Source organism: Apteryx rowi, unplaced genomic scaffold (genome assembly GCF_003343035.1).
Source record: "Apteryx rowi isolate R43461 unplaced genomic scaffold, aptRow1 scaffold_844, whole genome shotgun sequence".
Classification (NCBI taxonomy): Eukaryota; Metazoa; Chordata; class Aves; order Apterygiformes; family Apterygidae; genus Apteryx; species Apteryx rowi.
Window position 1 is genome coordinate 169,254 of NW_020451143.1, and position 23,652 is coordinate 192,905.

At 37.5% G+C, this 23,652-nt stretch overlaps 1 protein-coding gene across 1 annotated transcript in view; it reads right to left on the minus strand.

The window, feature by feature from the left end:
• Nucleotides 1-23,652, minus strand: part of LOC112977549 (ephrin type-A receptor 6-like) — a 217,420-nt gene that overhangs the window by 76,289 nt on the left and 117,479 nt on the right. Inside the window, exon 10 of the mRNA XM_026090023.1 lies at nt 7,689-7,811. Coding sequence (XP_025945808.1) covers nt 7,689-7,811 — 123 coding nt within the window. The remainder of the gene's footprint in view (nt 1-7,688; nt 7,812-23,652) is intronic.

Sequence of the window (23,652 nt, forward strand, 5' to 3'; positions counted from 1 at the left end):
TTCAAATACTAACCTACTGTAGCCATATAATATAAACAGATAAATCCATGCTATGTATGGGGTGCAACAAGAAGATGAGGTGAAGTGACTTGGCCATGATGCTGCAAAACCAAGTCCTCAGCCTGCAAGAAAAAGCTGTGGGAGACAACATATCTGAAAGTAGCGTGTACAACGAGGGCTTTGCATTGTCTTCATGTTCCCCTGACCTTGAGAAGGCAGTGCGCGAAACTGGATCCTTGGGATAAACTGGTGCAGCTTAAAAACTGCTCTGAATTATGACAGTTGCCCAACAACTTCCATAAATCATTACAATAACCCATGTTTGCCACCAGGCATCAAAATCTTGGTTATGTATCCTGGAACCATTCTGACATCCTCCTGAGGGAAGGGCAAGGGATATTCTTTGGCTACTCACATCCCAGAGCTAGATAACATGATTTCAGTCCACAGAGTCTCACTGCATCAAAGGTCACTTGCTCTATTGACCCTGGGGCATGTAAAGGAATTAGAAAAAAAATCTGCTTATGAGGGACTTCTGCATTCCATAATGATCAGTAGACCGTGATACATAACAGATACTTATGGGACATAAGAAATAAAACTTATTTCATCTCTATTATGCATTTACTTGTTCTTATAGGTGCATTATATTTAGAAGCTATAAGCCACAACAGAAACTTGAAAATGAGCAAAATAAAAGATTGCATACTTACTTACACTGCAGGAGAACATGTTTTTGCATTTTCATAAGTATATTGACATGGTTAAGGTATTACTTTCATTCTACTCTAAAAGCTCTGGAAATTTTGGATTATTCATTACTATGCCTGATTGTGATCTTGCTAAGATTCTGATGTATCTTAGACTTCAGAGTATTTTCTCCATTTACCATTTGAGTACACTTCTTTTGCTTCTATTTCCTTATACCCCACTGGTCCACATGGTCTTTAAATTTTTGAACTATCCCAAACTGATGAGCCAGTATCTTCTCTTCATTGTTTATGAGTATCTTGTGTCTTCCTACACATGAACAAGGCATACTTTCTCATTTCAAGAAATAGCAGAGGCCACATATCAAGACTCCTGAAGTTTCTGAAATCCACAAAGGAAGCTTCAGTTGTAACATGTGGGAACTCCTAGATCAAAAATTAAGAAAATAAAACCTCTGACTCAGGACTCTAACGACTAAATGGTGCACTAGACCTAACACTGCGAGACTTTTATGATCACATTTTTTTTTCTTATTTCTCTTCTAGGTTTTGCACCTTCAGGACATTAAGTAACGCATTCTCAAGCTTCTGCCTTCAAGTATCATTTTCATCATGAACAAAAGACCAGAGCCACAATGAAGCTGGGTCAAGCAGCAAACTCTAGATGCAGAGGTTGTTAAACAGGCATATACATCTCAAAGAAATAAGAAAAACGTGGAAAGTTCTTGACACGTGAAGAAGAAAAACAAAGGGTGGTGTTCATCTCCCACAACTTCAGACACCTCCACAGCTAGAGATGTCTAGATTCTTTCTATAGTCAACTGAGAAAGAAACAGGCACTTCATGGGCAGGATTCAGATTTTCCTAATTATGCATCTCAAACAGGTCACATGAGTCAGTCCAGAACTGTCTAATCTTCATCAACTATCAAAGAGGCCTAAATAGGCTTGTAAAATACAAGTGTGTAAAATCCAAAGCCAGGCAGACTACTTCCACACACAGTATTAAGTTGGGCTTTGAAAGGGTACTTAATCATCAGGTTGAATTTGGTAAAGGTAACTTGGCTTCCTTTCTAAAAAAAACCCCAAACTAAACATTGTGTGAAGTGTGAGCTGGAGAGAATAGTTAACTCAAATATTTCTTTGAACCTGTTTTCATATCCCCACTATATAGCTAGGCTATAAAGGGAGTTCAGATCTTGTTTCTCACTCATCATGAAACGAAGAATAACTGTGTATAGATTATTTACAAATATGTTTCTGTGTGTGTCCACCATGTTCCTTCAGCTCTCCTCCATCTTTCCTCTCTGTTAACTGAACAGAAACTTGCTTCAATTCACCTGCTTGTTACAATGACTTACCACATTTTCTGCGGTTAGTCTTTCTTAATATATAGTATCAGTGTACATTATATAAAAACAAATGTATATCCAGATAACCTTTTCCAAACGTCTTCTAAGGCTAACTAAAATTTTGGAATAGTTTATGGTGACTGAACATGAAATTAGCCACTTAGCAAGAGTGGAGATCAAAGACCTCCTTTTACCATGTCCTACACTCAGAGTTCAATTCCAGTTCTACACTTTGAGCCAAACCCTAATGGATGAGCACTAAAAGTTTCTCCTACTATTCATGTTACTTACCGCTCATTCATATTTTGGTTGTGAAGTACTTCCTGCCTAGCTAACGGAAAAGTGTCATTATGTATCAGCTGTTAGGTTATCAGCTAGACATGACAGGGAAGTAGCACTGAGGCTGGAAAGAATAACTGGAAGAACCATTTGGCTCAGATATCTTAGAAAACGTATATGCAGCAAAAGAATCAATTTGTTAGTCATTGAGAAAGGTTTAGCAGTTTTCATTTCACAAAAAATACAGCAGTTTAGGTATTGTAATCCAAAGTAGGGAAAAATGCATTAACTGAGAAAAAAATTAATGGTTACTTTTCTCATTATTGGAGTACCACAAAATTATAGTTGAGTTTCACTATGAATAATTGTTCCTTGATGGTTCTTGTTGAGTAATTTTGTTCAATAAGGGTCTGTCAATACAGTTTGCTCTCAACTGTCAGTTTATACAATACCAAGAATAATGGGCTCACTCAGGTACACTTGGAAATTGTAATAAAATATTAATTTTGGAGAAGAGAAAACTGATAACCACCTGATTTAATATTCTACAGTTATGTCTGAGATTTTTGAGAAGCTCCCTGTAATACATGAGCATATTACAGTGTATGTTAAACAAATAGCCATAGACAATCAGGCAGTAAAACACTGAGAAGGGGATATCTTCTGTAAAAAGTATTTAATATGGAAGTGGACTGCTGTCACTACCTTTTCCGAGACAGCAGTGAGCAAACTGTCCTCTATCACTTTCAAGCTTCTGGAAAGAAAAGGCAACCTCATTTGTTTCTTGCATATAAAATAAATTTTGAGACTCACAGGTGTGGATGTTTTACCAAACCTTAATTTCTCCATTTCCATTTTTCTTATCTGTAAAATAGCCAGATAATTAACTCTCGCAAAATAAGTGGTAGGAAATTAACTGATGGTCATACATCATTTTAAAAGTCACATCAAGATAACTCCTCAAAAGCTTCAGAGAGGTGCTCTGTGGATGAAATATGGGGTTTGGGGAATTTTGGTGTTCCCCCCCCCCTCCTGCTAATGTAGCTTGGATGCTAAATCATAGGGGTGCAGGGGGAGGTCCTTAAGAAAAAGAACCTTAAAAGGGACCTTTCCATAGCTTCTCATAGACCGACACACATCCTAGTTGTTTCTGTCACCAGAAAAACTCAAGAAACCTTGAAGCAGATACTAGTAAAGGTATTTGCTTTCTCTCCTTCCCTCTCCAAGGCAGCAGGTTTGACAGTCTGTCTGACACCCTTCAAGGATGACAACATAGCATAAGTTTATCTGCCACTAACTTCTGCTATACGATAGGTGTATTGCATTTAGCTAACGCAAACTGTTTTCACATGACTGAAATCAAGTGCTGCAAATACACAGTAGGGGTAGTAAGCTAAGGGTTTCCCCCAAATGGAGCAAACAACATTATACTTGGAAAAGTTAGAATTTGAAGAAATAGATGAAAGACAGGCAGATTATTTATTTATTTTTATAACGTGCACGTGTGTGTGTGTAGTATCACAGAAGGGGTACGCTTCCACAACTCATGCCAGTGTAAGTATGATGAGAAGTGTAAATTGGTAAGTGTTTTTAGAATTCCTTTTAATTTTTGCATGGATGTCACTTGAGAAAAAGTACATTTTGCTTATGTGAATCTGTCTGTCGTGAGGTATTAGGTTATAGGCCTGCATCAAACAACTGAGTCCCATGAATCTGTACTGTTAACAGGTGGTCTAACTAGCAACTAAATAATTTGTGACATATATGATAGCTAAATCGAGGGGAAGCTACTGTCTGAAAAGGAGCTTGCTTTTGCAGAAATCTGGGATAGATATGTGCAGGCCTGCTGAAAGCCTTGGTTTTAGTGAAACTGCTGTATAGCAGTGACAGACTTTGGAAACAACCTTCAAATATAAGCATTAGTCCATTAGTATAGTCATGTTCAGGCTTAAAAAATGTCTAGAACTGAGAAAATCTATATATGCAGAAAGATGGTAAGCCCCATGCCAGCAACATAAATCAACCTTTAGTTGGCCAAATGAGGCAACCGCAAGCGAATCTTTTACATAAGCGAACCTCTGCATGGTGTGAAACCAGACACCAAATTACACAAAACTGAACATCAGCTGTCAGTGCAATGGTAAAAAAACCCCACCACACTGTCTATTGAAAGAAAAGCACAAGGGGAAAAAAGGAAACTAACAACCACCTTGCCCTGCTAAGCTGTTTTCCAGGTACTTCTTAGGGAGGCTTTCCAGTTGAGCTTTTGTTTCAGGCTTTAAAACTCCTGTGGGGAAAATACGCGGTGTATTTTGCAGAAAACAAATGTAAAAGCATTTTCTCTTTGAGTACGGAATAAATTTTCTGATTATTTTCAAGTAAATCTGCCACTTAGCTTGAGTTAAAGGTTTCAGTAAATAAAAAACATCTCATTATCTTTGTTCCCAATGACCCTAACAGCAGAATAATGCAGGCATTATAAGCCTTCCACATAGTTAAATTCATTGAAATCTTACACATAAACTATATGTGAAGCAATTACGTTAAAATTCAGCAAAGTTATTAAACATTAAGCGCTTCTGTTTTAGGCTTATAAAAGCTACCATCAAATATGCATCCACCGTCTCCGATTATGGAGGCAGGGGCACTGTGCTATCAGCGGTAGCAATCCAGCCAGCTTCCCTCCCGCACAAACACGCAAACAATGACTCTCTCACTTTTAATGACTCGGAGACAAGGGAAGCATCAAGAATCCAACGGGTAGATGATTTTGCCTAACTATTGTTGTCCTTCAAACAACCAGAGGCTGCTTAAGAACAATCCTAGAGTATTTTTGCCTCAGGTGTCTTTGCTTCTTGGTAAGGCAATATTCAGAAAAGAAGTTCAGGTGTTTAGCGTAGGGTTTTTAGACAGGAAGGAACGAAGTGTACATTCCTTCTCGTTCTGTATTTACGATTAAGGATTCAAGGATGAACATATTTTTTTCCACGGAATCATGCAGAGTAAGAGATTCAAGTCTGAGTCTCTCATATCCCAGATCTGTGCTCCCCTCAATAAAAAGAGACTTTCTGCAAAAAAATACAGTAAATCTGTTGTGGTTTGCTCACATGCATAGAAAAGGTGGTCTTAGTAATTTATAAAGTTATCATGAAATGGAAATCGCATCCTCTGGTCATCTCTGAAACAAAGAGAGGCAATTAAGAATTAAGATTATGCTTAATGTAAATCCAAATATGTTAAAGTAAGAAAGCAACACTTAAATAGCAGCACTTTGGATAAGATTGTTAGGGTACATTTGCTAACAGCAATTTTTGACTTTAACTGTAGAGTTTCATACCAGCTTCCCCCCAGCATGCACTGTTTTTCAAGGGAACATGTCTCATCTGCTGGATTTATCACAGTTACTCACTGGCTTTCAACTACCTGACAATCCTCATTTTCCAGAAGATGGAAAGTTTCTGTGGGGTTGCTGCTGGGATGCGTTTTCCTTACTGTTGCCACTATTAAACAATAAGATTTACTTCCATTATCTTGCTAGGGTATACACTGCACATACTGTAGCTGCATTTCCGTTTTTCCCCATTTTGAATATTTCATCAGATTGAATCACAATTCTTAGTAAACAACATTTAATAGCAAGAAATTATGAGCCTGTTTTATTAAAAAAACCCATTTCTTAAGAGTTATGATCTGAGGCCCCAAAACTGTGATACAAACTTTACAAACACTGAGAAAACAAGTCCTGAGGACCTTTTGAACAAACAAAATTAACCGGCAGGTAGGTAGGTAGGTAAGAAGACAGTTCACAAGAGCAGTTAAGCCAATTTTAATTTAACCAAAGCGGTGGTGTGCTATGTATAACACTAGTCAATATTTTATGGGGGCTGGGGTATTTACTCTTCCACAGAGCTGTTTGGTAACAGATGCCAATCTCATGGTGATGCTGACTACCAAAACAGCCTAATGTTTAATTAAACACTCTGAGATACCCCAAGGAGAAAAAATACGGAAAGCGTTTTACAGACTGTTGACAAAAGACACACCCAAACACAGCAGAAGACATCAAATTTGCTTAAAAGTGTCCATTCAAAGTAGGAAAGTAAACTAAGGAGTAGGAGTACTTCTTAAAAAAATAGTAAGTCATCTTCTATTAATGAAGCCTATAATTATCACAGTGGATAAAATGAGGCATAGAGAAGTACAGTAGTTTCTTTTGTAGAGCAAACCAATAACGTACATCTTTTTTTTTTCTCGGATCCCTACTCTCATCATAAGAGAATTTTTCCTCTTTAAGAAAAACTGTAATTAACACTACAGGAGGGATGTCCTGAAAGGATCTAAGTATGACATCAGGCCATGTAGAAACTAATCCTACATAGAAATATGTAGTTGGGAAAGGAACAGAACTGAACCCTGATTTTAATTTAATTTGAAATATAATTAAGATGCATTTATTTACTCTTCATTTATTAGCTTTGGTGCCAGATGGTATTTAATAGCTCCAGAAGAGAATGGATAGCATATATAGCCTTTCTGGGAAATATTATGCCTCTAACCTATCATTCTTTCCTGTTTCAGCCCAGTAGCTGATAACCGCCTATCTACCTGGCATGGGGTTCTCCTTCTTAGCATACATTCAACTTTATGTCAGCCCTCCTGGGTCCTTCATGTCATCATTCAGCTATGCCTCTGCTGGGGACCTAGCTAGAGGCAGTGTAGAATATTGTGCTGACAAAACAAGCAATGGGATTTTCTCACTTATTTTCAGAGAGTTAGAGCAGCTCAAGCTATGATAAAAAGTATTTAAAAAAATTAAGGCCAAAATCATTTTCAGGAGACACAAGTTGCAACTATGGAAGCATATATAGCATTCAACCACTTCCGTGCATAATTGATTTTTGCTTTTCCAAATCTGTTCTGCTTCAATATTTTAGCAAGGAAATGCACATTTTTTTAAGAGAAAAAAAATCTACATTTGGAGTCACAGAAAAACTGGGATTTTATAGAGGCATTTTTAAGGTTATTCTTCCCTGGTGCACACAGGCATGCGCCATGAAGTGTTTGCTTAGAGGATCCCATGCTTCATCTTTCAAAATTTTAGTTGACCGCTTAACTATAGATTACTTTCCCTCACACTTTCTCCTATACATGAGTTCAGGGAAAAAGCTAGATCCTGAAGAATAATTTCTCTTCTCTTTTCCAATTCCTTTCAACTTGGCTTTTTATTGAAAGAGACATCTGATCCCCCTGTCTGACCAGTACCAGATTTTGTTCCCCAACAGGTGTGGATAGATGGGGCAAAGGGTGAGGGGAAAAATTGATGTGGGGGAATAGGCTCGAATACCTACCAGAGGAAATGCTGGGGGGTAAAGATCCACCCCCTGACACTGGATGTGGGGCCAGGATGCTATTTAAAAATCCCGCCCTCAGGAATCTCGAAAGAGACTTCACCCCAATGGTCGGAAAGGATCCTTTCAAAGAGATAAAAAYGATCATTAATCAAATGAATCGTTCTTTGGCTGACAAAAGAAGTTGCCTGTTTAAAGAAAGAATAACCAAATCTCAGTGAGGTCAACAGTGGTTCCACTGAAACAGATTTTATAAAAGTTTATGTTTGTTTTTTTTTAACCAAGTCACACAACATACAGCTTTAACCAGAAGGAGATCTTTTTCTGTGCACTTTGCAAATGGAGAATTCCAGAACTTCTAGGAGGAATGGAAAAATTTGCAATTATAAATGCAAAATCCAGCTCTTGGATATTCATAATGCATTCCAAATGACTCTGTCAACTATGAAGGCATTTTAAAGTTTTGCATACAAATCAAAGAGAGACTAATAGAGATGAAGCTATACCAGCAAAGCCGTGTTTACGTTAGTGTCTTAAAGCCACCTGACAAACCACCTGACAAGAGTTATGTTAGGCCAGGGCAGAAGGGGAACCAGAATTTGCAGTTATATTGGTGACTTTTGTGTCAGGACAGCAATGTAAGTCAGAGCTTCTATCACATCTCCCAACACCTGTCAATATATTGATGCAGGCAAAAGCCAGGAGCACAGACATGGCCCCTTTCTGCTTTGCTATCACCAGAGGCTTTGCACATTTTACACTTTTAATAGAAAAAAGTCTATGTTCTTGTCATTGCCTAAATGTACAGTTTTATTCCTGGAAACAAAGGTTATCACATCTTTCCCTTTTCAAATAAAAACTTGTGATATATCTTTGATAGCAATGATAAATGAGGACTCTTTATCATTTGATCCACTGATTCAGCTTTCAGCATATGTACAGAGACTGCGACACATCATTACAGCTAGCTCACGCTCCTGCATAGCGAATGGCAGTATCAAAGCTGGATCTGAAATGAGAGCTTTACACATCCTGCTTAAAAATACAGAGTCAAGATTCTCCAACTTTGAAATAAATTTAAATTGACAATCAGAATTTGTTTATATTGCAAGTACATCAAGGAAGCATTCATCCAATAATTTATGCAATGGCAAGTTTGTTTTCATCATTTTAAAGGTACTTCACAGTTGTCTCTCCAAGAGACAAAAAAATCTTAGTTATCTACATATAATTAGAAAAATTTGTGCCAAAACACACATTTTTTTGAGCTTAAACTAGTCTTAGGGAGAGCTGGAATTTTATCTTTTATTTTTAAGCAAGAGATCTATTATTTCTCCTCCATACATTCCTCACTTGTGCTTCAATTTTGTTACTAGAGCTACTACAGTCTGTGGAAAAAGAATTAATTAGTTTTCTGGATACAGTATTTTTATGTCTGATGGCTAAAGATAAAGAACAAAAATGTCCCCTCTGGCTACTCCAGAAAAGCCTAGCTTTGGCAGCCTTTTCAAAGTGTTTCCAAACTCCATGGCCTTCATTTTGAAATATTTTCAGAGGTGATCATGCATAGAGAGTCCAGAATGCAATACACAGAAATTCAATTTTAAAATGAAAAGTTGTTCCATAAACTCCAAGATGTTTGGTACTAAACAGCATCTTAAAACAAGAAGGCTAAATAGTGAATATACGAAGACTTTCCAAATAGAAGTTTACCTCTCTGTTTCAAAATATGAATTATACGAACCATAAAATACACCCACTGTGAGTCACATACCATATGTACAGATCTTCAGAAAAGCCAAACAGCTTGAGCTTCACCACTGACATTTTCCTACACTTAAAAGGAGTTAAATGGCAGTTAACTCAAGTTTCCTAGTGCTGTTTCAATAAGTTACTTTGCTACAGAAAGCAATATAGAGAAAAACAAGTGGATGCCATTTATTGTACATATTTGAAAGTAAAAACAAGGAGCAGCAAATTTTGGTGCACTAAAATCTTTCTTTGGATACTAAGAAGAGAGCTAGAGGTCTAAAATTCTTCAGGCTTTCCAAGTGACAAATAACTAAAAGAACAGAAAGACATATTTCTCTCACTTATTAAACAAAGGGTAGTATTCAGTTGCTTAAACACAAGTGCACTGTGTCACTTGAGACACTACAGAAAATCTGAGACATTCACTTTCGACTGGCAGACATGACAAGAGCTACAGGAGACTCTTGCACTCTCAAGAGTGGCAGCAAGAGGCAAAGCAGTAGTTGGGTATCTAAGAGTAGGCATCTAGTGCCATTTTAGGCACTGAATCCCATCCAAAAAGTCTACTGCCATGTCAAAAAATATCTCTGATTAGGTAGAATACACAGTTACAAAAACAAGACCTCTTGCAGAAGTCCATAAACAACTTCTGAAAAGGACAAGGTTGGTAATATTCAGCCCTGCTCAGCTTCCAGCAACATACACATGCAGATAAGGGGCAGACTGGAATCTATTCACCTTAAAACATGCACGATCCTCAAACAAAATACAGCATATGGCCCAGCATGAACAAATGGCATGTGGCTGGGGAGAAGAGCTCATACTTGTTTTGCTAATACCTTCCGCACAGTGTGGGTGGGGTTGGAGACTGTATTACATGACTATGTATGCGGAGGCTGACTATCATTGCAGCTAGCTGGGAAAGAAAGCTAATTCTCATAACTCCCATCAATCACTACCAGAAAGACAGAGGTCTGATAAGAGCTTTGAGTATTTATAAATACAGAGAAGCTTTACTCAGATTTTTACTTGTTTACATAAATGTTCATGAAATATTTGCAAGAAAAACGTCAACAAAAAAAATGTATTCAAGACAGAAAGGGAGAAAGCTGTCTGCTAATACAACAGAGGAACTAAAAGGGAGGTGGGAGGAGGATATTAAAAGAGAAATCACCAACTTCAAAGAAAAATTATAAAATTCTGTATGGATATCAATAAAAAGAATCACATCTCCCTCTATCTGAATGTGTTAATTTTCATTAGACAATGAAGATGTAGCCTTTCCTCTTTTTCCAAATTGGAACCATGCTTAGCTAAAGATAAAAGTCCCCCCAAACTCTGTAGGCTCCTGCTGCTTTACACTCCAATTTGCAAAATCAATATTTATTTCTTAGAGGTATATATTAGAAATAGAAATCTTAATGTTTAAATGAAATATTCTTCTAAAAGCAACCACAAGGACAATTCATTTTCAAAACACCAGGATATTATTTCTTTAGTTAACCAGCTTTCTTCAGGAAGGTAATTCTGCCAGTGCACATCAGAGAGACTTGTGCTTTACACTGGTTCTGTTGTTTCGTATAAAAGTTAACACTCATTATTTTTGCAGTGGGTAGTTACACTAATGGAAAGAGCCTTTATAATAAGGTCTTACTGGTTCTAAACTAAGAAAAGGAGACACAAATAATAAGCCATGATTTCTGGGAGCATTGAATATAACTGCTATTTAGCAGCTACAGGCATGATTTTATTAACCCCCACTCCCACGCACATTTATATGCTACGAGCATTATGCTGCAGGAACATGGGAAATGACAGATATTAGCTGGGAAAGTGCATTAAACAGTGAAAATATATTGCTACATGCTGAGTAGCATGAAGTGTATATATCATACACCAAGTTCTGTGATAGCTGATAACTCAGGTTAAATTCTTCTCTTTCACAATTATTATGGTTAAGCGCTGTGTTTAGAAGCAGTGAGGGAGTGCTGAATCAATTAGCCTGCCTTCCACCTTCCTCTCTTGTTCCAGAGGGAATATCATCCCACAAATAATAGAATTTGATAGGGAAATCAGAGGTATACCATCCTAAACTGGCATGGTTTTAGTAGCATATTGTCCACACAGTGTAGAAGGGCAAGGGTAGATAGCTGGTTAAAGGAAACCCTATACGCTTAGTTCAGCTCCAGATCACGTATACAGCATTTATTAACAGCTGCATCACAACAGCATGGCCGGGCTGAAGGAACAGCCAATTCTCCTCACAGCAATGTCACAGCCCATAGCCAAGGGCTAGCAACAAGATAACTTTCTAAAGACCACTTTAGATCTACAAAGAAGAGAAAGTTCTGCCATGTGCCTCAAGAGATGACCTGAAGAGATGAATGAATGAATAGGTGAACAGAAGGACACAAAACACATCCAGTGCAAATACTAGGAGAACAAAATGGATGAGAGTAAAACACATACCTCCTGTTTGAAGGGTGGGGGGGGACTTAAAAAGCGATAGTAGAAGGTGTTTAAAAGGCACTGACCAACTTGCACTTTAAAACTCTCAGGGACTGAGCAAGCTGATGAAAGTAAACCTGAGCTGTCAGTTTTCTGCTAATGCTACACAGAAACTTCCATCCAGAAGGTCCTCAGAATTTTTCACTGAAACTAAACACAGTTTTACTCTGTAAATAACAGTATGTACGCACTCACATCTGCTGACATGAGTGCAAACATTGCTGCCAGTCTTTGCTCACGTAGACACTGCAGAGCCAGCACAGTCCCAGCAGTCCTCAGGGACCTCCATCGCAGCCTGTCCTCTTCATCAGCAACTGGCATGTTTGCCCCACTGCCATCCGCAGCACCGTGCCAATGGCATGGCGGCCTCTGGGCTGCACAGGACTCGCAGCAAAGATGAGCTGAAGCTCCTAAAGTGCACAGGTATGGGCAGGGCCACCAGCTTGTCCTGCTTGTGCCAGGGTCCCCAAGCCTTGCAGGGAGCAAACTGAGCACATTTACTATAGCAATGATACTTGTGTGACCTTAGTGCAGCATGTGGAGGTTTACTTTTAAAAAGGAGAAACTTTCTCAGAGTGTCTGCATGTGTCTAATGCCCTATCTGAAGCAGGTTATTAGAAAGTCTGCTGAAGAGGCAGGACGTATGTGCTACATACATCCCGTGACATACTATACAAGAAAAGGAAACCACACAGAAGCCTTATACAGTAATCAAACTAGATCAAGTATTTGTTTAGGAACAATATGTCTTGYTGTTTCTGAATTATTTGATCCTACTTATTATGGTTTTTATCAAATATATAAGCAAACATAATATAGTGCTCTTTTTTTTTCCCCTTCTTTGTCTACAGGAAGGAGACGATATTTTGACAATTTTTTTTGCAAAGCTGTGGGGTGTTCTTGGTGTGCATAAGAAGACAGTGTTGAACTAAATGGAAAGGTTTGACATACAGCTCTTAATGCCATGTGACCTGTGCTCATCTGATCTCTTTCAAAGTGAAAACAACAGAATTTTTGCAAAAGTCAGCCAGGGACTATAACTGGATCTCCTTCCACACAGCAGCTGAAATACACTGCTGTAAACTGCCCCAGTAGGCGAATGCGTGCAGACTTTGGTTGCTGAGAGAAAGGCTGCAGGTGACTTAGCCCAGATGGGACAGCCACCATCTCCTTCACCCTTTTGCAACCAGCTTATAATTGGCAACTAATACTAGTGGTAAGAAACTCTACGTCATGACCCCTGTGCGAGTCTGCTACTTTCACTGGGATGTAAAAGATGACAGCAAACTGATGGGTCCTGATTTACAAAGATGGAGCTCACCCTGGGAAACGTAAGTACAGTGTTACAGATCCCAAGCATCAGGAAAGCGGTGGGTAACTTCTGGAACAGGTCTCTGCTCTCTTTTGCCAAAGTTGTCCCTAAATTGGAGGGAAGGGTTTGCAGTCCTCGGAGTATGGGAGTAGCTGAAGGGAGCTATGTGAGCACAGCTCAGAACTTATGTCTGTGCATGTATACATGTAATACACTGTAAATATTTATATAATGCAGTTAAAGGTAAAGCTACAGACTGGTTATACAGTGAACAGGGAAATAACCCTGTTATTTCTATTTTTGTGTCTTATTTATTACTTTTAAAACTGATCAATGTTTTCTGCAGGTGGAATTGACCATTTCAGGTGCTATGTTTTTTTTGGTCTCTAACAACTTCAAATGCACAAGGAGCTCTTCAGTAGCTTCATTTAATAATCTGCATGGAAATGTTGCAGAAATGCAGCAATTACTTTCAATTATTTCCTTTTACTAGTGTCATCTCTTTATTAGTACCCTCAAAGGAAGGTTTTAGTTTGTTATTCTTTTTCTATCAGATATAGATATCGTGTATTTAATGTTAAAAAAACACTGATGTTTGCTTCTATGTAGCCTGCTTTGATGCTTTTCCTATAGGGATTGTAAAATACAGCTAAGATAAACCTTAGAACTCTGCAGAGGAAGGCTTTGGGGAAGTATGTCAAAGGACTGTAATAAGCTTTTGTGTTCAGTTTGACAGGAAAAAAAAGCAACTGAATGATTTCAGGATGTTCTCATCATCACTGCACTCTCATGAAGGTGGGACTGTAACATGTAGTAATCAAATGCTGGAGAACAGAATGAAGAAACAGTCTCCTGCTACTGAACCTGGGAATCATCCAGTGTGAACATTCAGTGTCTGGGAGAATGCTGCCTTCTGGTACAAGCACCTTCCATTCGACAATAAAGATTATTTTTTATTATTACTAGTGCTTCCTCAGTGAAACTAGAAGTGTTTGAGCAGTTTCCAGAATTATTGGTAATATGGAAAGTACTGAAATCCTGCAGTCTGTTCTCTCATGTAATTGTACTGATTTATACTTCTAGACCATGAGGAATTGCACATTTCTTTATAATTTTTTACGGAGGGCATAATGAAAAATGGGGCTTTTCTATGAGCAACAGCCTTATAAGAAGCTTGGAATTATGATGTCAGATTTTGCAGGGCATTCAGAAGGCTTGACTTCAGAAGGGAAAAAAAAGATCAGAAGCAAGGATAAAATTTCTCCTTTGGTTGAGGAATCCTTTGGTTCAAATATTCAGTATATTCAGAAAGAATGGATCTATAAAATTCATTTTAAATATTTTGAATGCATTAATCTGGAGATTTAGAATAGATTGTAATTGCATATTTTAGAGCTTTTTGACATGTGGAAGCAAAGGTGCTAGGGTATACGGTAGTACGCCTATATTTTTACCTACACAATTTATATATCTTGCTTAGGAAAAACTAAGTTTTAAGATCATTGAACAATACTTTGCAACCCATATCCTAAAATATTAGTGCACAACAACAGTTAACAATTAACAATTATGTGCGTGTACCTCTACTGAAATTATAGAGAAATATCTATTACCTTGCAGGGGAACAAATAGCACAGTGAAAACTTTTCAAGGGCAAATGCTGCTCTTGGGTACCTATGCTAGTATCACCAAAATCTGTATGAAATGCATTTTGCTGTGCAGAGCAAAATTTGTACTTTACTCTTCAGCAGAAAATTTTCAAAGGTGGTCTAATTTTGTTTCCCCAGACTCCAGTGGAGTAAATTAAATCATCTCAGAGCATTCACAAATAATTCTGTTCTTCCTGACTGCACTTTCAAAAACATATTGTGGATCTTTAACCACCTTTGTCTGAGCAGACAGAGTTTTCATCTCCCTGTAGTAAATACAGAGCTAGGACTCTTAACTCAAGGTAGAAAGTACTGTTAGAATACTTAAATCTCCAAAATGTACAGCCTATGTAAAACTTAGAACATTTTCTTCATTTACTGAGTCAACTCTGACAAATTAAATTAGAAATATACATTTCCTGAAGCATCTCCAAGGAAACAACTGCAATGGAAATTGTATCATTTATGTTAATAGATTTAGCAGGATGCCAAGGTATATGAATAGAAAACCTTTAAGCACTCATTTACTTTTGATCTTATAAACTACTTAGCTGATTCAAAACAAGTATGGTTTTCCACATCTGCTAGATTATACAGGAAAACAAAATAGACACTGCTGCTGGAGGGATGCAGCTGACAACTGCTTATTGAGGTATCCTGTAACCAGTGAAACATATTCCTTCTGAAGGAACTCGTGAACATATAAAAGGGCAGAAGACCTTTGCACCACTGCTGCTACACCTAAGGTCTGGAACTTAGGTAATATAGAGATTTGGCAGGACCTCTCTGGATACTGAACGTTCACAATTTCAGATACAAAGCAGGGTCTAAACACTAAATTTCTGAGGGGTCTGCGTTGGGAAACAGTTCCCCAAGCAAAGCCTCTACTACAAAACCTGGGCGCTCTTGCTCATTCTTAAGATTAGAGAGCAATTCTAATCACACATTACTTTCACCACGGGATGAGATATGGTTATGTACTGTTTCCCAGATGYGCCCATGGAAAGAAAAATTTTATGTCTGGCTTAGAAGGGAGTTGCAACGAGCTTTCACCACATCCTCAGTCTGGGATGCAACCTCCCATATGCCTGGCATAATCCAGAGCTCTTTCTGTCTGCGTCTGAGTAACTAGCTTCAGCATCTCTAGGTTCAGCAGGTGGTTTCAGCATCTCACCCCAAAAGATGACCCAAATTAGTTCTGTCAGGACAGTGGCTCTGAGAAGAAGGATCCCAGAAATATTGCTGCAAAACCATGCATGAAAGAGTGACCAGTGACACCGTTTCTTTTGGTGCTCTTATGTAGCCACTGTTCGTGATTTCAACTAAGGATGAACTGCGCTTTTCATTTAAAGCAGGGATTTGGCTCGTCATAAATTACCGGTATTACTCAAGAAAACTAAATGGATTTTCTGAATATTTGTAAGCAAGCTGATTAGCTTAAATCGGTATACATTTTAGGAAAAGCTTTCTAAGAAATTTAACAAATGGCACCAAATATTTCTCCTGGATAATTCTAAGAATAGAATAATAGATGCTTAAAACTTCTCTCTTTGTTAAATCTTAGAAAGATTGTGGGCACTTGAGGATTTTATTTTAGAATGAAAGGTCATTTTTTTCCTGTTATTCTGCATAATAAAGTTTCTTTCTCAGAAAGGGGTGAAGAGTAACACTCTACTGCACAGAATCCATAGCAGAGCAGCCCCCTTTCAAAAGTCAGCTGCTATTATTCTCAGTGGGACAGATATAGTATTTGCCCAGTTAGGTGGTTATTCTGAGAAGGACAACAGTCTACAAAGTTTTCAGTGAGCCTACATTGATAAAGTGTTCTTAAAGAAAACTATTAGATCACTGGAAACAACAGGCTGTAGTAGCCTCTTAAATAAAATGCCTTGAGCAAAATGGCTATGGGGCAGATGTGCCCTAAGAGCAGCAGGAAATAACATACATTAAAAGAGGACTCTAAGAAATTCATGGAGCAGAAGATTTTTTACTTCACCTTTGTGACAAATCAGTTTTCAGTTACAAATAATGGCAAAACTAACTTGAAATTCCTAAAGAGCTCATTTTAAAAGCTTTGGATCAGATATACTCATTAGAAAAAGTAGAAGAGAAGTGAACACTAGAAATCTAAATACCTAGAAGAATGTGTGTGTAGATATGTGCACACTGCAGACAATAAAAGTGCAGGCAAAAGAGGGGCAAATGGGACATAAGGCCTGATGAAAGAACTTGTATGACAGAAGTCTGGAAGAAATATGGACATACACTTACCTGCCCTGTATTGGCCTAACTGTGACAAGTAACTGTGTATTCAACTTAATAGATTCACATGTTCTGGCTGTTTTGTGACATGCTTTGTTAAAAAAGAAGAGCTTTAATAAGTCCAGCAGAAAAGCATGGAAATACAAAATGAACATAATCTGTGATATTTAGAACAAATGAAGATTAAAAAAAACTAGAATAATTTTTGCAAAGTTTCATTATTCTGGGGCCATGTCATGATTTTGAAGGGCCTGACTTCAGATTTTTTAGTATTCAGCAGCAATTTGCTTTTAACTTGCTCTGTTCCCTCTCTTTGGGAACAGAGGCACTCAGGATTCAAGTACTGTTGGAGTGGTAACGGCCCTGTGGACACACTAAACAAACCCAGAGTTTTGTAACTTTTAGTATTCAGAAATATTCTTGGGAAGAGCAGGCAAGCTTGCAGGGCTCCAGGCTTAAAAAAGTAATCTGAAGAAGGGTCCATGTTCCTAAAACATTTCTGTTTTCTTCTCCAATGACAACAGTTAATTAAGAAAAAAAAAAGAACTATTGTTTCCTACAAACATCACTTTGCCTATTTGCACCATGGGGTTTTTGCATGATATCACAATGAGTAGCTTAGGTGTCTGGGTTATGTATTTTCATGCTTTGTTGGGTTTATATTTCAGTTTAATTTAACCCTGAATGTCCTTAACTTTACTGGTTTGGGAATAACAAAGCATCCACATACATTTTGCCCTCATTTCTGAGAGGYAGGACACTATAACATAGTTCTTATCAAATATTTTCCTGTCATAATACTTTAAAAGACTTCCTTTTCTACATTGAGCCCACTGATCTCTGCCCCAGACTTAATTTTATAGGGTTTGTCTGGAAACATGAAGAAGACAAAGGCTTGGTAGGGCAAAGCTGCTGTTCAGGTCACTATTCCAAATGAGTTTAACCTTGACATCCTTGGGAAAGGCAATGCTCTCCTACGAACCTGAAATGCCAGAGTCCTCTTATTTCTTGATTGGCAGTTGGGAATAAATCCAGATTTAGGAGTATTTACACAGAATCAGAGTATTTTAGAAAATCCCAATTACAGCAAGTTTTAGCTTTACTTAGGATATCTCTGGGAGAAAAAGCAAATGCAAAAAGAGGCTTACAATTCCTAAGGAGAAACTGATGGGAGCTACGAAATATTTGGGTGGAATATTAACACCTAATTTAATTTCCATTGCTGCTTCTAGACAAACAGGCAATTTGGGGGGGGAAAAAAAAGGAAAACAAAAAATGAGACTCGCTTGAAAAGAGTTCTACAAACACTATAGCCATTTATTTTGCGATGTGTTAAATGTCAACGCACAGTGAAGTTCTGGTTGCTGAGATGACTGGTGTGACAACATAAATATGATTAAGGCTTTTAACAGCAATAACAACTGTTCTGTTGAATCATCTTCATAGCCTTAATGGAACCATAATTGAAAATACTGTTATTCTGTTATGGGATAAAACAATCTGTGTATGTTTAAGTTGTCTATTAAATAAGTATTTTTCAATCAGTGCTTAAACTGTGAAAATAGCTTTAGCACAATGCTAAACAAGAACTCTGAAATGTTAATGTATTTGTAGCTATGCATGAAACCCAGAGTACTGTTTCAAGCATTGTACGCTTTACATTTGGATTTCACAGTCATGCATGTATTATCAAATTAGCTGTAAACAAAATATTTCAAACTTATAGTTTCAGTGATGGAAAAACATAGCCTGGGATCTCAACTAAAACCTTTGGGATTCCCTTTGTACACATCATGATTTGGCGAATCATTAGCCCACTCATAGCTGGTACTGTGAATTTCATTTCAGTCTTACTCTGATCACTCAGTTTTCATGATTTTGGAATGAAAATTCTTGAGTAAAATCTGAGAGTTCCTAAGATATGGAATTCTTAATCCTTCAAGACAGGAATCCCCCATGTGAAGTCTTGAGAAATGGTATGGTGAAGAAATTCCTGGGGCTTTTAAATTTCCAGATGTTCTTTTTTATAGCATTTCCATAAAAAGAGAGATGATAGGATTTAATTTTGAACCTCATGTTTAAAAATTGCAGTAGGTTTTAATTTAATGAGTAAAATTGCCTTTCATGGGTGACATACGAGGATGGATGTAATGATGCAGCCTGTTGTACATTCTGCAGTTCTGCAATTAAATCTCTGATTATCTGCTCTTTCAGCCTTGCCAGCCTCTAATAGTGTGAATAAGGAGCAGTAGATAAACACTTTCTACTCTCAGAGAGCAAGTAATACTATTGAAAAAGACTCATAGTTTCACCTTGGGCTGAAGTTCCAAAGAGTCAGTTGACAAAAAGTGTTTTTTTTTGCATTAAATGAATGTAGATTGTAACTTGAGGGTGAGGTCTATAATGTTGTTGCACAATGTCACTAATACTGATAACATTCCCTATTATACTGTTACACTTTGTTTTGCTTAAAATCAAATTAAGTGTAAAGGCTTGATTTTCTTCTCAGTTACAAACACCAAGTGACTCCTTCAAATAAGTGAAGCCAAGATTAGAAGTAAGGTCATCGCTACTGTAATATGACCCTGAAATGAACTCCTTGATTAGAAATGTATTATATACTATTTTACATTCACAAATCTATATGTTAGATTAAAAAAAATCTCTACTCCTAGGGTCAAAGAAGTTGTTCCAGCCCACACATGATAAACCATGCTAGAAGTCAGGTTGTAGGCAGCTCCTGTGGCTGACGGGCTTTAGTGTGCACATAGGCAGTTCCGCTTCCATTTTTGGAAAATGTTACAGATCAAAGATAATTAACTGTGCTTGTTAATTATCTCTTTGTGGATATCACTGTATTTAGAGGATCTTCTCTTAAGCTTAAGATCCATTTGGTCTCAAGGACGAATCCCATGAGGCAGGACCTCTCTCATCTGATCTTGCTTGTGCTGGTTTGGGCATCAGTGATTCTAGCTAGATGAATATTGGGCAGACAAGGTTTAAATAGGCCAGCTACAAAGTCACATTTTTCCATGCTTCTAAAGACATTCACTGAAAATTGGAAGTAAATTGCCAGCCATATCTAAGACAATAAAACAATGTTTGTATACCAAAGGATTTACTCACTCACAGCTGAGCGGTAAAAAAGTAAAAAGTGGAAACTCATTTCCGAAGTGGGTAAGTTATCATCATTCTAGTGAGAAATTAACAAGTTTCTGTTGTTCCAGGAAAAAAAAATCAATTATGTGAATTCTAGCAAACAATATAGTATTTTGTTTCAGACTACTATTATGAAAATTCTGCACTATGCTTCTCTAGATTAAATATTGAAATGAAATCATTATCAACTTAACTTATTTACTTTCAAATTTTATTCAGTAGAAATTATCTTGTTAAGGTTTAGTAGAAAAATGACAATATTTACTAATTTATGTAGTCATGAATCCATTCTAGAATGTCACACCGAATATATTTGCCTCTTAAGATGTGTTTACAGGATTTCTGTTAGTGTTTTGTGCTTATATCAAGAGGAGAACCCACTTAAACTGAATATTCTGTAAACTCACACCATCTATTTATGGTGTTTAAAAAAATACATATCTTTTCCACATTGCTTCTCTCTTTCAGTTGTATCCCCATCAACCGCTTTACCATCTATTGCTGATTTATAAGCAGTGCCAAGGCCATGTTTAGCTGTGAAGAACTGTAAGATTCAAGGAGCAGTATTTTTTGCAAACTGTATTTCCAAACAAAACTTCAAGGGTCTGGAATGGATCCCAGACAGTTTGCATCTAAATTATTTATTCATCTGGAGCCTGAACTGTATATGTAATAAGAATTTGAAAGACAATTGTAGACTGTGAAATGGATATAACAAGACTCCAAGAAGTGAGGAAGTAAAGAAAGAAGTTTGGGAGTCAATAATATACAAAAAACACGGTGATGGGCTGAGTGAATAGATTCTGCATAAAGAGTTTATAGACGAAAACTCCATTAAAATGATGCTCTTATCTAGTGTGGACATTGATGATAGAGCTAGAAGAATGGTGGAAGCAAAAATAATTTATCTCCCTTGGCTGGAGTTGCAATGCTGAGTGACTTGAGGAAGCAAATGTGAGAGTGCATGTTCAGTGCAAACCTCCATCATTAAGGTTCTCCCCTGCTCTCCAGAGCAGAACACAGACAACACATGGCACTTTTCAATAGCCTATAACTCAGACAAGTCTGAAGAGATTTTCATTGCATTATATGACTATTCTACTTCCAAATTTCAAAGATTTCTTGCTAATTGTGAAAGGGCTGAAAATTATTGTTACTTTCAGCAGCTTTTACTTCTGTTCACTGGAAAATTAATCTGTACTTGGGAATCATGTCCCAAATGGCCATATTCCATACAAGTGCTTAGATTGCTATATGAGGAGGATGTCTCTGGTTTGAGATAAATTCTTTCTTACTCAGCCAAACCCATCTGCAGTTTGCTACGTCAAACTGGTATGACCTCTCTCTCAAGAAGCCCTTCTTCCCATTTGCTCTACCTGTTTCTGTCCCATCTACAGTATTATAGCTACACTCATTCATAACAATCCTTGCATTAGAAGGAAAATGATGTTGCAGATAACCAAAGGTGTCTTTTCCCCACATCTAGCTCCCATGATTCCATGACATATAAAATCAGATTGCTTACATGAGAAAATTCTCACTCCACATTGTAATTTTTCTTGACTTGATATTCTTTGATGAATATAGTTATCAGCACATGCAATGTTTTCCCTCTGTCATCGCAGTTAACCTCTCGACACCTAATTATACATAGTAAAGAGATAGTTCTAAAATAATTCGTGAAGATATTTTCAGACGATCGAGTCATGTATTTATCTGACACACGATTTAGACCATGCTCTCCTCTGCTTTTCAGCGGGAAATACATGAATGTCAGAGAAAGAGAATGTAGCCTTACCTGGCAGAAGATAATGCATCAATTACTGCAATTTATGCATGTGTAAGAGACTGAGTGGCTCAAGGGCCTGATCTCTGGGATTCAGCTGTTAAAATTACTTAATGCTTCATCCGAACAGTGCACGAAGCCAAATGCTAACATCAGATGTGTTGTAAAGCACCGGAGCCACTGGCAAGATATAAAACACTGCCACCAATATCATTGTAGGATATTATTCTCCCAGTGCACACACAAGCAGATGAAATGGAAGTTTTGCATTAGTTTTAAAAGTGAAATGAGCCAAGCAGACAGATTTTTAAAACTTCTTAAGACTTCTCAAGGAACTGTAAGGACAGACAGACAGATGTTTCTTATGAAGCCAGTTGAAAAAGTTAAAGACATTACAGTCCTCACCTGGCGGTTACAGCTCCACAGCTCAGCTGACACTAGAGATTATATGACCTCTCCTCAATCACCTGAATCTGCTGTTAAAGAGATCTTGAGGTTGGTGTCTTCCATTACAAACTGAAGTATGAGCCTTTAAGCTGCAGTAAAGACCACAGTGCAGCCTGTTAAGGTGGAGGTTTATGTGACAGAGCATATGTGAGATCTGGGCAACTATTATCTAATGAACCAGCAGTTTCCTAGGTCCAATAGTCTGTCTGCTTTGGGACAAGAGGGGATAGATCATGAGGCTCTTTTTTACTGTAGTTCAGACTTTAACCTGTCCTTCTGTATTAATAACTTGTACTGCATTGCTGACCACACATGGTGTTTCCCCCTTCAGCTGATTACTGACCCTATTGTTGTTACCTGTTCTGTCTCATCATGAATTTGGCAAAGTGAACTGGTAGGACCAAAAAACATATAGCAAGAAAAAGATATTATTTCTTTCCTTATTCACATACTGTCAAACAAACGTAAAGTTTAAAGAGATGTGAACTGGAGAAGGGGTGTAACTGTTCTGCAAACTTTTTGGCACCAGTCTTAATGGCTCAAACAAACATTCATCCATTCAATCAAAGTTCTAGTGTACAAGCTGATCTGTTTAACTTTGCATATTATGTGAAATAGGGAATATTTACGCAACACATTCTCTTCTTTCTTCTGTGAAAGCTTTAACTCAGAGAGCATTTAACAAGAATCTAGCAGCATAACATGATTGAAAGTGTTAACATCAAAACTAGTGTATCCATAGATTGTCAGTCTATCCCATGAAGTACGGACAACTATGCTCTATTTTGGGAAGTGACAGACATTTACATCAGCAATAGTAATTTATTTAGTTGTAATGATTATGGCTTCCAAACAGTTTATAAATGAACTAGTAAGTCCCCAGAACATCCCCTTCATACATGTAAGGCGGTAAGCTTATTCAAGGAACCAGAGAAATGAGAACATAACTGTGATAGTGAACAAGAACTCTTTAACCACAAACAAGCATCGGACAATATTAAGAAAATATGCTGAGAATAAATTTGTATCAAATTGAAAACACCAGGGATATATTATCAGTGTGATAACATTCATTTAAATTTGAATTTA